Source organism: Aspergillus brasiliensis (assembly GCF_001889945.1).
Source record: "Aspergillus brasiliensis CBS 101740 unplaced genomic scaffold ASPBRscaffold_1, whole genome shotgun sequence".
In the NCBI taxonomy this organism is placed as follows: Eukaryota; Fungi; Ascomycota; class Eurotiomycetes; order Eurotiales; family Aspergillaceae; genus Aspergillus; species Aspergillus brasiliensis.
Genome location: NW_027137442.1, coordinates 2,898,114 through 2,914,506, shown reverse-complemented (window position 1 = coordinate 2,914,506; position 16,393 = coordinate 2,898,114). Strand labels below are relative to the sequence as shown.

At 49.6% G+C, this 16,393-nt stretch overlaps 3 protein-coding genes across 3 annotated transcripts; all 3 read left to right on the top strand.

Moving 5' to 3' along the window:
- Nucleotides 1–1,596: 1,596 nt before the first annotated feature.
- ASPBRDRAFT_37049 (putative nucleoside transporter) lies at nucleotides 1,597–3,825 on the top strand. The gene is made up of 3 exons (XM_067623641.1): nucleotides 1,597–2,289; nucleotides 2,397–3,078; nucleotides 3,132–3,825. The coding sequence occupies exons 1-3, from the start codon at nucleotides 1,945–1,947 to the stop codon at nucleotides 3,623–3,625; spliced, it is 1,521 nt and encodes a 506-aa protein (XP_067485067.1). The 5' UTR covers nucleotides 1,597–1,944; the 3' UTR covers nucleotides 3,626–3,825.
- A 5,332-nt stretch (nucleotides 3,826–9,157) lies between these two features.
- pakA (mitogen-activated protein kinase kinase kinase kinase STE20) lies at nucleotides 9,158–11,839 on the top strand (the record flags this gene model as incomplete). Its single annotated transcript, XM_067616698.1, has 4 exons — nucleotides 9,158–11,137; nucleotides 11,194–11,293; nucleotides 11,347–11,681; nucleotides 11,735–11,839. The coding sequence occupies 4 exons, from the start codon at nucleotides 9,158–9,160 to the stop codon at nucleotides 11,837–11,839; spliced, it is 2,520 nt and encodes an 839-aa protein (XP_067485066.1).
- A 1,039-nt stretch (nucleotides 11,840–12,878) lies between these two features.
- Nucleotides 12,879–15,997, top strand: ASPBRDRAFT_37047 (ESCRT-0 subunit protein HSE1). The gene is made up of 9 exons (XM_067623640.1): nucleotides 12,879–13,310; nucleotides 13,392–13,441; nucleotides 13,522–13,556; nucleotides 13,621–13,696; nucleotides 13,763–13,861; nucleotides 13,910–14,030; nucleotides 14,081–14,695; nucleotides 14,742–14,948; nucleotides 14,998–15,997. The coding sequence occupies exons 1-9, from the start codon at nucleotides 13,271–13,273 to the stop codon at nucleotides 15,591–15,593; spliced, it is 1,839 nt and encodes a 612-aa protein (XP_067485065.1). The 5' UTR covers nucleotides 12,879–13,270; the 3' UTR covers nucleotides 15,594–15,997.
- The last annotated feature ends 396 nt before the right edge of the window (nucleotides 15,998–16,393 follow it).

Genomic DNA, 16,393 nt, shown 5'->3' with positions numbered 1-16,393 from the left:
CTTCTGGAAAACCCACCACCACCGTCATTTACATGCGGTTCTTCCCCTTCACTGGTGCCTGTTGGTGATACAACTGCAAGACATCATCCATCCTATCTAGACTAGCCGCCATGTCTCGACCGATCATTACCCGAAACAACCTGATTGCCAGCACGCAGGGTCGCCGTTGTCGAGCATGCGTCGATTCCGTCACCTAGTATGGCCATGCCATCATGAACTCTACTACCAGCGAACACCGTTTTCTTCTCTGGATAATCCCGATTCCCCAATGGGCATGGCTCGACTGAGGTGATTGGTGTGTTGGGATAGTGCGCCCGGCTTGCAGGTTGAGGCTGAGTTCTGCCTGTCCGATCCACCAGCGGATACGCCTCCAATGCATGGGTAGTTGGCCCTTGTCCTATTCTCTATTCTCTCACAATGGTCCAGATTGAGCCACTGCTATATCGGTAGCTGGTCCGTATGGTGAAAAAGAGTTACACTAATGCTTGGGAGCGCACGGATAACCCGACGACATCAACTGACTTTGCATTATCATCATGGACACGAATATATCGACATTACATTATTCTACACCGCAGTGGTTAAACTTGGAGGTGGCTAGCTTATAATCAGAGACGTTATTCAGAGAAGATATGGAGGTCACTCTCTCTCTAGATTGGTTTCGCATAAGAACATTTGAATCGGCTGTCAGTATATAACTACAGCACTTACTTCAGGAATAACCCAAGGACAACAACAATGCATGGATCTACAATGCTTACCGGAAGAGGCACGAGTATTGCGGAATCATTTCTTGAACCAGGACTGGTAGAATACTGAGCAAGTCAATTCGATTGTATAGTATATGTCTCGATTATACAGATATCGAACCAGCATAAGATAAATACCTCAATACTACCCTTTCATAGAGCAGTCTGAAAAAGGATTGGGTCCAGGCTTGCCTTGGCTCTCAGCAGTGACAGCTGGCGGGTGGCAAAATAAGCACCTACGAAATTTAGCGGTTACACATTCTACTTCATGCCCTCTAAATTATTATCTATGGGTACCGCGAGACAGCAAGGATGATACTGTAGTTCGAGCGATTACTATTTTTTTGTTGCCTACGTTGGCATACAGGCTGGATCCAACTTCGTCCACACAAATCTATCTGGTATGATACTGGCATACAAGCCAAGATGATCACAGCCTTGCACCACTCTAATGAATTCCTGATATTTCGTGTAGGGAATAGATATGTAGATACTAGATAGTGTGGTTGACTGCCTGCTGTCCTCTCCCGACTCCCGGAGAGTTCCCTGACCCACTGCAATAGAAGCATGTGCGACTAAAGGCTGGGCCGAAGTGGACCAGAAACCTTAACGGAGATATGCTGCTTCGATTGCAGTGTTGGCATGGAGAGAGAAAGTGAGGGCTCTTTCATGCTTCTTAGACACGAAATCTAACTTGAACGCCAGTGGTATCACTGCTATCACCCCCGAATATCACTGGATCATTTATACCGTCGGACTTAGCCGAACTCCCAGCGCAACGGTCCATCCACTGCAGCGACTTGCGGGAAAAAGGTTTTCAAGTGTTATCTGACCATGTCTCGCCCGGCTGGCACTAAAAAGACACGGACTGGGGCACTCTGTGATAAGAAAATCCTGTTCCACAAATTACAAGCCGACGCTCTGTGAGGGCCAAAGATAAAAAAACGACCAATCTGGTACGACTAGCGAGGCCTGCGATTCCCCATTCGTCGCCGGCTTCAAGCGCGATGGCAATTTTCACCTACAAATATATGCAGCCCTGAACGCCTGCTTTCTGGGGAAGAAGTTGAGCAGAAAAGAGGTGTCTCGTGCCTTTTTTCCTCTCTCCCCTGCTTTGCCTGCCACTTCATCCTCCCTCCCCGCAATTTCCACCCTCTCCCCCATTCGTCCCTCCTCCTTCCCCCCCCCCCTCAGGATGGATTTCAAAACCCTTGAGGATGGCAACCCCATCGAACCGAAGCAGGCCACAGCTTCGGTGGAGGAACATGCCCCGGTCAAACCCCGCGGTTTGTTCGCCCGCATCCGCTACTATGAAGAGCTGCTGGATCGCAAATTGGGCGTCGAGTCCAACAGTCTCGACCGAGTCTTGCCTGAAGACCGCAAACCGCCCAACACCCTGGCCATGGCCTTCATCTGGGCCTCAGCCACCATGAACCTCAGTTGTTTCAGCACGGGCTTTATGGGAAAGGAAATGGGCTTGAACTTAGGGCAGACGATCGCCATTATGATATGCGCGACGTTTCTGGGCGCTGCTCTTACGGTTCGCATCCCACTTCCTTTACCCCGTCTTTTTACTCTTTCTACTGCGACGCAATGCGGCGCACTCAGCTTCTGGTTTGTCTAAAGGCTTACACGTCGGTTCAATAGGGTTGGTGTGCCACGATGGGCCCCGGCACTGGCCTTCGTCAAGTCGCCATCTCTAGATACTCCTTTGGCTTCTACCCTTCATCCATCATCGCGGCGCTGAATGTCGTCGAACAGCTGGGCTGGGCCTCTGTCAGCTGCATTACCGGTGGCCAGGCTCTTCGCGCTGTTTCGGATGATCACATTTCCATGGTCGTGGGAGTCGTCATCGTTGCATGCGTCAGTCTGTGTTTCAGCTTTTTCGGTCTCAAGGCTGTCATGACGATCGAGCAATTTATCTGGATGGTTTCCTTTGTCGTCTTCATTATCGTCTACGGCGAATCGGCCCACCATGCTAGCCTTTCAGATCCCGCTACCGTGTCCGGGTTGACCAAGTCTGGAAACGTTCTGAGTCTAATCAGCGTCATCTACGGCTCGAGTGCGTCGTGGTGCTCAATCGTGTCCGACTTCTATGTGCATTACCCGGTCAACACCTCCAAGGTCAAGGTCTTCATCTACACCACCCTGGGTATTTCACTCCCAACTTGTGTCGGAATGTTGCTCGGTGCGTGCATCGCATCTGCCCTGGATGGGAACCCAGAATGGGCTGCTGCCTACGAGCAAGGGACTGGAGAGATCTTGCAGACCATCATCTATCCCCGCAAATTTGCTAAGTTCCTATTGGTCCTCCTGGTGCTGTGTGGTAGTAAGTGCGACCCCTCACTTGACACCCTTATTGCTACTAACATCACCACACAGTCGGTATGAACTGCATTGCCATTTATGCCGGTTCACTCTCTGCACAATTATTCGCCAAACCATTTCAGAAGATCCCCCGAGTTATCTGGACACTCCTCGTGTTCGCCTGTATTCTTGTCATTGGTATCGCAGGTCGGGACCATCTGCTCACTGTCCTGGATAACTTCCTCTCCCTTTTGGGTTACTGGAACACCTCCTTTTTCGTCATCCTATTTTGCGAACACTACGTCTTTCGCAAGGGCAATCTGGCCAACTACGACCTCGACGCTTGGAACACCCCGTCAAAACTGCCCGTTGGATACGCAGGTCTCACCGCGTTCCTGTGCGGTGCGGCCGGATGGATCGTCGGCATGGACGAAACGTATTATGTTGGAGCGCTGGCGCGCAAGATCGGCACCGACGGAGGAGACATTGCCAATGAACTGGCGTTTGTTTTTACCAGCGTATCGTATATCCCATTGCGGATGTTGGAGTTGAAGTACGTTGGACGCTAGATGAGCAACATCTGGGGGAGTACTTATGTATACTATGATCGTATGTGTCATGACGATGAACGGCAGGCCACGATATATATCCATTTGGTTAACGCACATGCAATTTCCTATCCTGACCTCTATTAGTATAGTAGTACCAGGATCCGCAAGATCGGAGCCAACGTAAAAGCCCCACGAGGATAACTGCAATCAATCTAAATACTCTACTACTACGAAAGTCTGAAGTGACGGCGAAGCCAAGTAGCTAGACAGTAACATGCACCCTGCCTCCAAAGTAAAGATGTAGGAATAATCACAGCAAGCAAGAGTTAAAAGAAAGTATCTATCAGCTCGCACGAACACACCTCCAACAAGACATCAATACCTTCAACCATACCATATCACCTCCATTACTTCTGATGATCTCGATAGAAATGCGGTACAACCAATAATAGTTGCAATATACTAGTAGTAGTACAGAGGCAATTCTATCCTGGGAATACAACTCAGATTTTACTGAACTTACCAAGAAGCAGTACGTCAAGACTATCAATAGTAGTTACTATTCCGTATGGAACCACCCCGTGATACGAAACAAACCACTCAACATCCACTTACGACCGGTATGAGAACAACTTCAATGGCACCCCAGGCTCTTGCTTTCATCATACCATTAGATCAGTATCAGCCAAGTATCATGACGTAACATATAGATTTCCATTCAAATGACTAACATGAGCAGCAGCAGCAGCAGATAAGACGTTTGTCCACCTTCAAGCATGACTGAAACAACACCTTTATTCATACAATTCCTCCCTTTCCCCTCAGGGTAGTTACCTCGGTCTGTTTACGATGATGTTTCTTCGACACGAGTCAAATAATTAGATAGTAGTTAAATTACTAGAACGTCCATTCCTCACGTGTCTGTTTGTCTATGTGTTAGTTGTTAGTTGTCTCCCTCGTCCCTAGGAAGTTTCAGAGCTTAACCTTAGTAACTACTGTTCTGTACTAAACTGTTCAGTAACTTTAGCCCGGTAATTGAGAATAAGTGGGGTGATATAGCAGTAAGTAGTAAGTAGTAGGGTAAGTTTTGATCGTCGGGGTAGTCTAGTTTTTGAGACTGACGATGAAACAAGAAGACAACTTTAAACTGTTTGCCTTACCTCGGTTCTGATCCTGTGGCTGTTTGAGTTTGAGTCTGTGTTTATCATTTGTCCTTTTGTTTATGAAGACTAGCATCATGCATGTGGTTAGTTGGATGCTTGATTAGTAGCTTGGAGCCATGGTTGCCAGTTTGGTATTGGGGAGGGGAGGGTTCAGGATACCTTTCTTTTGGTGCTGTAATTTGCTCCGCACAGGCATCAAAGATAGTAAGCTTGGTATTATTTCATTTTGTAGCTATAGCATAAGCAGGTTACAGTATGGCTTCATGGGCTGGGTCCTGTGACGTCAGCGATAGCAAGACGGGCGAAGTTCATAGAATTTGTAGCTTGCTTGCTTGAATCATAATCAAGTGTCTCCCCACGCTAATGAGTTCCTACGAGTCATGTCATTGAATGGGACTGACGGTGCAATGCCCGAGCATGAGGGCTGGGAAGAGACACGAATGTCTACTTACTAAATAAATAGTAAGACATGAGACCTGGCCTCAAGGGCCTACCTAGCCATTGGCTCAAGTGAACATCAATACGAGACGAGACGCTCTATCGATTTTATCACTGGAGCAGTCACTACACGATGACCGAGTATGGGCAGAATAATTGCATCGATCGAGCGTGGCGCTGGTGCAGTAACAGGTATAAACCCACCAACTAATGTGATGAATACTACGGAGTACTATAGTAGTAAGAAGTAGGTTAGTATCCGGATTTTCTAGAACAAACTGATTATCATCTGATTCGATCGAGGGCCCCAATGACATCAGACCACTAAGTACCACCTGCAACCTTCGAGTGAATAGGTAGGCAGTTCTTGGAACTTACGAAACGCCCGTTCAAAAATAACTAGTAACTAACAAAAAGGTCCGTCCCAAAGGTCAACCGATTAGTTAAGGGTTCTAGGCCTCGACCATTCCATCCATCCATCCATCCATTTCATTCCCATTTTGTGCCGAGACGGAAAATGACGGGCTTTGCCGATCCCGCGCCCATGGTAGTTTTGAGTAAGTAGACTGGTCAACCCACTCAATAATCATTATTTATCTATCTATTCAATTGAGATGTGCAGAATGGTTATTTTTCTCGTTTTATGGAAATAATAAAGCCAAGTTTCATATATAGATCAAATGATATGTCAAACTGATATCTAGAGCCTATGCATCTTTCCGTATTCATACCGTGAGTAGTTACGTAGTAGAGTCAGACTCTGACTTCCTTCCTCCCCGCTGCAATGGAAGGAATGGAATCCGTTCCGTCAGTTGATTAATTCACCTGTTGTCCTGTAGGTGATTAGTTATTGCATGCTTACGGAGTACTTGAGTAATTTAGTCGGTGAAAGCTTTTCTAGAATCAGTGTTCTCTCCTCGTGGTTACGAGTACCAGTCACATACATACCCAAACCATTCTGATGATATGAGATCAGATCAGATCCCGCCATCCAAGCAAACAAGTGTCTGTCTGAAATGTAAATTCCTACCCTGCTCGTTTATTTCAGGGGTGAAATGAAATAGAAAATTCGGATACACATGTGTGACTCGGTCGGGATGGTAGCTAGTTAGCCACTTAGTTACTAGGTATGTCCTCTCAATTCATCTGCAGGTGCAGGTGCAGGGATGTGAGTGAGTGAGTGAGTGAGAGTGTCATGTCATGATTAAGGAGAGAATGCCTGTCAGTAATTTCTAGATGCGCACTTACCTCCCGTACTTCTCCGTACCCGACAATCAGCCTTCCGCGGTAAGTACTCCGTAGGAGCTGATGTATAGAACGAACTAAACTACACCGTACCTGCAGAGATTTCAACGGGATCATCAGAGGCTAAAATGAAAAGGAAGCAACTTGATCCGTGATCAGCTACACAGTTACTCCATATTTCATATCCATCTACTTGTAGGTCCGAGTGTAGATTTAGCTTTTGTTTTGGTCCTCTTTTTTTTTTACCCTTTTATTATTAATGTTTCCCTTCACTCGGGGACTAAATCCGACCTACCCCGTAGATGGAAAGTAAAAAATAAGGAAAAAGGCAGACAGACGAGCTCCAGGAAGAGAAAGAGAGGGAAGAAAGATAACTACTCACTCACTATCTACTACTTACGTAGGAGGCAACTGTAGCGGATTCAGACCTCTCTACTACTGTAAGCAGAGGCAATGACGCTATACGGTCTCCAGATCAATAATGAAGCTAAATATTGGTGGCTTGGTCCTGGACCATGGAAACGTATCCACCGTGTTATGGAATAATTAATGAAGAGGAAAAGAAAAAGAAAAAGAAAGAAACAAACGAAGAGGGTTGGGTGTGCGGCAGAAGTCGGTTGGAACCCAAGTCTTCTCTTCGCCCGCCCCGCTCGGCCTAGCGTGGCACTAAGACCACCCTTCCAGGTGTCTAACCAAAGTTGCTGCTTTTGCTACTCAAGAAGTGAAGTAGTCGACGGTGTGTACAGCAGTTCTTGTGTTGATTGACCACGTCATCCTATTAAGATATCTCCTATTTTTGTCTCCTCCACACCTCTGGGGAATGTAGAATTCCCTCCTTTTTTATTTCTTCTCTGCTTCCTGTACACCCTCCTCTCATATATCCGAAATCAGTCATCTCCTGTGGAAAATCTGTCTCATATCCGAGGTGTCGAAAGAGAAGAAGAGGAAAGCGGAAACCCGGTGGAACCCTTCGATCCGAGAAAGGAAAAGCATCTGTTCGCGATCCACCCGCCAACGGGACGCAAACTGGGGTCAAGGACGTGTCTAGAATTTTTCTCTTTGCCTAATCGGACCTACGGTATCTGAGACAGATGATGTACGCAGCGCTGAGCTGCCAGAAAAAAAAGTATTTCCATCTTCGGGTTTGGTTTGGGGGAACACAGGGAGAAAAAAAAAAGTACGAAAACAATCCTCCAATGAGCCCTTTCCCTTCTCCCCGGAAAAATATCAGGGGATGGATGCAAAATAATAAATCCATCAGGGTATGTTTGGAATCTTCGGGGATTGTGGAAATTGATTATCTACACAGCAGTTGGGGGGTTGTTTATCGTTGGACATTTGGGAAAACGGAAAGGCAGAAAATAGGCACCCGAAACATTTCTTCTCACTCACTCTCTCTTCTGCTTTTATTTTGCTGGCTTTGGTAACTGGTATTGACTGGGATTGTGTTGACCGCCCGATTGACAACCTCTCACTGTAACTATCTGCGTACTGTAAGTGAATACTGTGCTAGGAAGTAAGAAGTAGTAGTAGCAGTAGTAGTAGTAGCAGTTGTCAATAATTGCAGCTGGAGTTCTGAATTTACCGTACCCAAACCACTTTTCACAGTAACAATACTCTGCTAAGCCCAAACGATATTAATGTTCCCCATCACACTCGAGGCCAAATAAGTCAGTTTCAGTGGCTGGGCCCCATTATTCCTGATGGTCGTACGGAGTAGACTATGGAGTACCCAGTGTAATACTACTAATTAATCGTCGGACTGACTGACTCTCTCAAGACGGGCCGTTGTTGAACTGCTGCCACTGGTTCACTGGTTCGGCCTCCCCATCCCAAATCTCAAAACTAAAAGGCGACCTGGCTGGGTCCTTCGCTCCTCCTCCCACCTCCTCTCTACTGACGACTACGGACTACTACTATCCATCCATCCCCTCCCCAATCCCCATGGCAATTCTCCGTGCTGCCTTTCCCACTTCTTTCTCCGTCATCGTTGGTTTCCTCCCAGTGACTGTTGCATTATTGCTTTTTTGGCGCTGCAGATCTGTGTGCTGAGCTGTCGGTTATCTGCAGTTTTCCTGCATCTCAGTGAATCCTCTCACCTGGTCTTGCCTATTTTCCTTATTATTTTTCCTCTCCAGTAATTATTCTCCTCCCCCCCTTCCCCTCTTTTTTTTTACCTCTTCCCCCCAAAATTATCCCTCAGGCCAGTCACCGCCTCTGTTGGTCGCTCCGTCTTTTCTGCTCTGATCCATCCAGCGGCTCTCCACGTGCTAACCACTGGTTGACGGTAGTCCGCGGCTGCTACTTTCGCGCCCTCCCTTGCGTCGCTCAGACATTCTGGGTCCTCTCACATCTCCGATTCCTCCGTCCATCCAAGAATACTCGTCCGGTTGGGGCTATCGATCTGACCGTGCAGTATCACCACACCATCAATCCCTTTCCCCCCCCCATCCCCGCCTAGTGGCCTTGTTCGTCCACCCACCCTATCGTCGAAACGGACGGTAGGGACTACTGCACTGCGCACCGCCTCACCCGGTGGCTGTCTCTCAACCCCCTCCCTCCAATCAAACCACTCATCCCCCCAGTCGCTCAACCCTGCTGGTGCTGCTGCGCTGCTGCTGGTGCTGCTGCCAGTCGGCCGACCTGTCCCTCCACGCACATCCCCTCCCCCCAAAACCCACTCTCCCCCTAAAACTTGCACGTCATGAATCACGATAGTTTCTCCTCCCTCAAATTTCGACGGTCGTCTAGCAAGCTTCACAAGGACCCTCCGAGTTTCAGCTCCCGCATCCTCAAGAGCCAGCAGAGCAACACGTCACTAAAGCGGCACCCTTCAGCGCCCGTCTACCCCCGTTCCTCCACCGGTGGGAGTCGTGAGCACTCGCGGACAAGGTCCAACGCCTACGGATCGTCCTCATCCTCCCTCGAGCAGAATAGCGGCGGCCCGTCTCCGGTGCTCGCTGGCAACCAACCTGGATACTTCTCGAACACCAACAACCCCTCCAAATCTCGCCCTCCCCACTCGGGTCGATTCTCTCTCACCGAGCAAAGCTCAGATGAATTGATCGGACCCCCGTTTGACAGCCGGGGCATGCTCAGTTCATTGCAAGAAAATACCACCGAGACCGTCCCCCAGAAACCCCCAAACCTCCGATCGGCGACGAGCCCGGACTCCCGAGGATTGAGACAGTCGGCTAGCTTCACTGCTCTACAGAACCGGATGGAGACATTCGTGCACAGGACGACTGACAATGACCGCTCGGCGAATCCGAAACGTTTATCCGATGAGGGTGGTGGAGGAGGTGGTGTTGGCTCGCGGCCATTTGGCACGGGCAGGAGCAAAAAGAGCAGTTTCTCCAGCTTCGTCAATAGCATGCTAGGCTCCCCTAGAGGCATCAAGATCTCCGCCCCGGAGAACCCCGTGCACGTCACGCACGTTGGCTATGACAACCAGACCGGCCAGTTCACTGGCCTCCCGAAGGAATGGCAGCGGCTGCTGCAGGAAAATGGTATATCGAAGAAGGAGCAGGAGGAACATCCGCAGACGATGGTTGATATTATGAGGTTCTACGAAAAGAATGCTCAAGGCGATGACGAAGTGTGGCACAAGTTTGACCATGCTTATCCCCAGCCGTCGGTTTCCAGCCCGGTCTCCGGAGGACAGACTAGTGCTGTCGGTGCCGGGTCCTATGGTCCGACTTCAGCACGAACCTCCCCTCCGACGAGTCCTCGCTTTCCACAGAACCATGAGGGTAGCTTCGAAAACCCACGTGCACCGCCTCCTATTCCTCGCGGGCCTTCTGCAGCAAGCCCAGCGGTGGGTGGCTTTGTCCCCAATCGAGCACCCCCAAAACCTCCGACCCCTGCCAATATCACACCGGCTCGGCCTGCCCCTCAGCCGCCAACCGCGGCATCATACAGTGCCGCGCCCGCACGTCCACCCCAGGAGGCCTATACCCCTCCGCAGTTCGACACGCCCCCCATTCCGGAAACCGAGCCCTTGCAGTCTGAACCGAAGCCTCAGTTGAGCAGATCGAACTCCAGAGCTAATGGTACCCCCGCACCATGGCCGTCGCACAACATTCCTACGCCGGCTCAATACCAACAAAAGCAGGAGCAAGCAATGGCCGCGGCCCAGCAGGCCATTGCTACCATCCAACTCGATCGTAGCCGCAGTCAGCGTCAACAGCAGCCTACTCGTCAGGAACCGAAGCAACCTTCGGTGCAGAGCCCACCCCAACATGCCTCCCCGGTGGACGAGGCTGCACGCGCCGCTCCTGCAGCTCGCCCCCGACAGCGACCTCGCCAGAGTAATGCGATGGATATCAGGTCGCGACTGCTTGCCATCTGTACGCCCGGGGACCCTACTAAGCTGTACCACCATCTCAACAAAATCGGCCAAGGTGCGTCTGGTGGTGTTTTCACCGCTTACGAGAACAACAGCAACAAGTGTGTTGCGATCAAGCAAATGAACCTGGACTTGCAACCCAAGAAGGATCTGATCATCAATGAGATTCTGGTCATGAAGGACAGCAAGCACAAGAACATTGTCAACTTTTTGGACAGCTACCTCCATGGTCTGGACCTCTGGGTAGTAATGGAGTACATGGAGGGTGGCAGCTTGACTGATGTGGTTACTTTCAACATTATGAGTGAAGGGCAAATTGCCGCTGTCTGCAGAGAGGTAAGCTTGATTGTTTCCTCCCCGCATCTCTCTAGCATCTCGCTAACTTTCATCAGACTTTGAGCGGTTTACAGCATCTTCACTCGAAAGGTGTCATTCACCGTGATATCAAGTCAGATAACATTCTTCTCTCGATGGATGGCAATATCAAACTAAGTAAGCTGCCTTCGCAACGACCCCCCGAAGATTCCCTTTCTGACATCATATAGCCGATTTCGGTTTCTGTGCCCAAATCAACGACTCGCATAATAAGCGGAACACCATGGTGGGTACACCGTACTGGATGGCCCCTGAAGTGGTTACTCGGAAGGAGTATGGCCGCAAGGTTGATATCTGGAGTTTGGGTATCATGGCCATCGAGATGATCGAGGGTGAGCCTCCTTATCTTACGGAATCGCCCCTGAGGGCCCTGTATTTGATTGCCACCAATGGCACGCCTACGATCAAGGATGAGCACAACTTGTCGCCCGTCTTCCGTGACTTCCTGCACCTTGCGCTCAAGGTTGATCCTGAGAAGCGAGCTTCGGCGCATGACTTGCTCAAGGTATGTTCACATCGATTGGTTTCAAGATCGATAGTTACTGACTGCTTACCCAGCATCCTTTCATGTCGCTTTGCGCGCCCCTGTCCCATCTCTCTCCCCTTGTCAAGGCTGCGCGGGCCAGCAGAGCCCAGGAAAAAGCTCAGAAGGGAGGCGCCTAGGTGCCGACACTTGCAACTGTTACTATATACGTCGATGTCTTTTGTCTTCTCTCTCTCAGATACCCATTACCCCTCATATTTCATACTTGCTGGACAACGACGCTGGCATTGCATTATGACAGACCCTTGTTCGCAATTTTTCAAATTGGCGGTTTCGCATCTCCTGTGAATGTCTAGAAGGCGATGACCTCATTCGGATAATGACTTTGTCTATCCGTTTCTTCTTTTTCTTCGCTTGGCTTGATTTTCAGTCACTGGTCCACTGATCGCCTGCGGAAATATCCTTCCTTCATGACGAGTTTTTTCTGCAAGATTCTTTCTTTCGACGTTGGCTTTTGAGCGAGTGAAGAAGCCTGTACAATCTCCTGGGGCCATCCGTCCAGCTATTGTCAATATTGTCGTTTGTGAGTGCTTATTGTTGCCATGGAGCCGAAGCTCAAGAGGAAGCTTGATGCTTCATATAATGAACGGGTGCCGGTGGCTGGCGTGGTCGCTGGCCCCCATATTATTGTTACCTTTGTCTTGCAGCTGTTGGGTTGTTCCCATCTCCATCTTCCAGCGACCGATATTCTTGATGATTTATGAGGCATTTTCCCGACTGTTTTGACGACCCAAAAGAACAAAAGTGTGGCACTTTTGTCTGTGTTGTTCTTGAGTTGACGATTATTATTTGAGCGGTTACATTGATATAGAGGGATCTTTTGTGCCATGGGGCTCTTGCTTATGTGTGAGGGATGGTCATGATTTATTATTCTTTGTTATTTATCGTGAAGATCACGATGTCACTTTATTATTTACCTTTCGATCAATCATCAGGAATCACCCGGGGTATATCTTGCACCATATCTCCATGACTTGGATGTAGATACTATACTGTAAACTGTTTAGAAGTAAAATATCGTCATCGCCTGCCAACTTGAAGGCGGTGGTGCCCCACTAGTCCAGAAAGGGGCGGGCCTCGCTTAATCGGGCGTAGCGCGGCCAGTCAGCGTCAGAGGCGCTGCTCTCCGCCGGCGCGATCACCTGCTGAGCATCAGGTGGCAGCCTGTCTTTCCCTTTCGGCTTCGCTTTGTAGCAGCTATCACCTTCACTCTGTCCTTCGTTGTGGTCCGATAACCAGTCCTGGTGGAATCCCCCGTCTTCTAAAGGAATCTGATCTGGGAGCGCCTCAATTGATTCCGACTTCGTTTACTCCGCCTCCCGCTGACCGCAGTGTACCCCCCGCATCGGGTGTCATCTCGCGGCCTGGAAACAGTGAAACCATCGAACCAAACAACAACGACAAACGGACTTGCATTACTGGACCAGATTTCTTGAGCAGTCCAGCTCTTGCACGGTTTCCCATACAGCAGAATTAATATCGACTCGTTCGCGTGGAATATCAGTCCGAGTTGCAACACATAAGACTGTCCCGGAGACATAACCCCCGTGATGTTTCGCGCACAGCAAAATGCCTTTGACGATGCAGTCGGTATGAGATGCCCATTCTCTGTTACATAATGTGTAGCTGTACCATTCTATACTCGTTGCTAATCTGAGCGATTTGGTGTAGCCAAGGCGACCGACGAGAACCTGACCTCCGAAAACTGGGAATACATCCTGGTATGCAAACCCCGCGGCTGTTGAATTTGGTATACACTAGTCGAAGGGTATATGTTCTGACTGGAGATCTTGGTGTTTAGGATGTTTGCGATAAAGTTGGTGCTGAGGAGTCAGGGTATGCTTTGCCGTTGGTTGTCCTTTCCGGTGCACGTCACTCTGACAGTGGATTTGTTATCTAGAGCGAAAGATGCCGTCGCCGCTATGATTAAGAGACTTGCGCACAGAAACGCCAATGTTCAGCTTTATACTCTAGAGGTGTGTGCTGGATCTTATAGCATGCCCAAGTCAGGGGGGAGCTTACGTGTACTGATACGGGTATAGTTGGCGAACGCCCTCGCGCAGAACTGCGGCCCCAAGATCCATCGCGAGTTGGCTTCTAGGAGCTTCACTGACGCTCTTCTGCGTCTAGCAAATGACCGAGTGAGTTGGATTTCTACGGACGAGGAGCATCACGCTTATACCGGGCAGAACACCCATCAACAGGTCAAGTCGAAGATCCTAGAACGTATGCATGAATGGACGGAAATGTTCGCCAGTAACCCAGATTTCGGTATCATGGAACAAGCATACATGAAGCTGAAGACTCAGAGTAAGATTGCGAAAGCGCTATGGATGGTGGACAAAGCTGATCACTCTTAGACCCGAACCTACAGCCTCCGTCGAAGCCCGGGAAGCGGGAAATCACCGATGCGGATCGCCAGAAGGAAGAGGAGGAGCTGCAAATGGCTCTCGCACTCTCCATAAGAGAAAAGGCCACACTGGGCCCTGCGGCACAGCCTGAAGCCAGCTCCAGCGCTGCTCCGGTCACCCAAGACCAGGCACCTGCTGCCACCTCTCAAGCAGTCCCGTCGGGTACTTCTGCCGCCACAGTCTCGCGCGTGAGAGCCCTGTTCGACTTTCAGCCTTCAGAACCCGGTGAACTGCAGTTTCGCAAGGGAGATGTTATCGCTGTCCTCGAGTCCGTCTACAAGGATTGGTGGAAGGGTTCCTTGAGAGGCCAGACCGGCATCTTCCCCCTGAACTACGTTGAGAAACTTCCCGACCCGACGGTGGAAGAGTTGCAGCGGGAGGCTCAGATGGAGGCCGATGTCTTTGGTCAGATCAAGAATGTTGAGAAGCTGTTGACACTTCTGAGCACTCGCAGCTCCGAGCTGAACGTGCAGGACAATGAAGAAATCACGGCATTGTATCACTCGACATTGGCCATTCGGCCCAAGCTGATTGAACTTATTGGGAAATACTCTCAGAAGAAGGGTAAGCTGATTGGTCACTCTCGTTCTTCTCCGCTAACATTCTTCAGACGAGTTCACCCAGCTCAATGAGAAGTTCATCAAGGCGCGGAGAGATTACGAGTCTCTGCTAGAGGCGTCCATGGCGCACCCAGCACAACCCCAGTATGGCCGACCGGCTCAACCTCCATACGGCTATCCCGGTGCTGCTCCCGTGGGATACCCTCAAGGTCCGCCGCAGGCTGATCCTCAACGCTACTTCACTCCCCGCCCTCAAGGTGAGTACCGCATGGATACCGTCACAGCTTATGTCTAACACTTCAGCAGAATCACAAGCCCCTCCGGCCAACGCGCCCGCATTCTATGGCGCAGAACAAACACACGCATACCCTCCCACTTCACAATCGCCCGATCCCCGTCAGACACCACCTGCTGGCGCTCCGTATCAGCAGCAGCAGCAGCCGCCGCAGCAGCAACGCCAGCCCTCCTCGGAGTCTTACCAGCCGGTGTACCACCGTCCGGAATCCACATATGAGAACCCACAAGAACTCGGCACATCGGTCTACGATTCCCCGGTCGAGCATCCTGCCAGCCAGCGACCACCATATCCTGGCGCTGTGCAGGTGCCAGCCGCCGTGCAGCAGCATTTCCAACAGCAGCAGCAACCGCAACAGCCGCAACAACCATCGCACCCGGAATACCCTGCCTCAGGCTATCCTCCTGAAGACGCCAACAGACCCCCTGCTCCCCAAGCACAGCCTCCTTACCCTTCACACCAACCGCCGCCTATGCACCAGCCCCCGCCTGTTCCTGGCACATCCACAACGCCAACGCCTTATCCTGCTCTGAATGCAGGCGGTGGGTACCAGGCCTACAACCCATCTCAAACGGATGTATCTAACCCAGCGTCGTTCTACCGGTGATTTTATTCCCAGTCTTTAGTCAGATGTAGTAGTGGTCATAGGCAGTTGTTGTTCAATTGATATCCTTACGCATTTCATTGATTTGGGGGTGTGTTGATGTATGTTTCTCTTTCCCCCCTTTCTTTCTTACACCCTGGCCTGATAGGGGGTTAGGTTGTAGGCCACAGGGTACGGTATGCCTAGGTACTTAGCGTGCTTGATACGTGTTGTTACTTCATTGAATTGAGAGATAGTTTCAACATAAGATGAAGATGAAGATGAAGATGAAGCTGAAGAGGAAGGAAGTAAGTGAGTGCCTCTGGAGGATTTTACGAGCTGGTAATGCAGTCTCAATCAAATTCGATTGAATAGCTATCACTTCATTAACATCATCTGAGATACAAAGATCTCAAGTTCCTGACCATCACTTGTCAGTCAAATGAAAGAAAAGAAAGGAAGAAGAAAAAGAGTAGTCCCGCCCTCCATCCCTAGGGTATGTACACAAACACGAAAAGTGAAGTAAAAAAAAAAAATGAAAAAAAGATAGGCACATGAAAAACTTACAACTCCATTCACATTGACGCCATCCGCTCACCTTTTTCCTTCATCCTTCATCCTTCATCCTTCATACAAACAACCTCAAGCACACACATATCATTATCACCACATGAGCATTCTTTCTTCATCCATCATATAAAATAATCTCAAGCACACACATTTCATATCATCACATCAGAAACTCTTCAGATCAAAGCAGACAATTTTAACACCTCCTATCTCCGTCAACGCCACTTTTTTCATCGCTCATACATAAATAATCC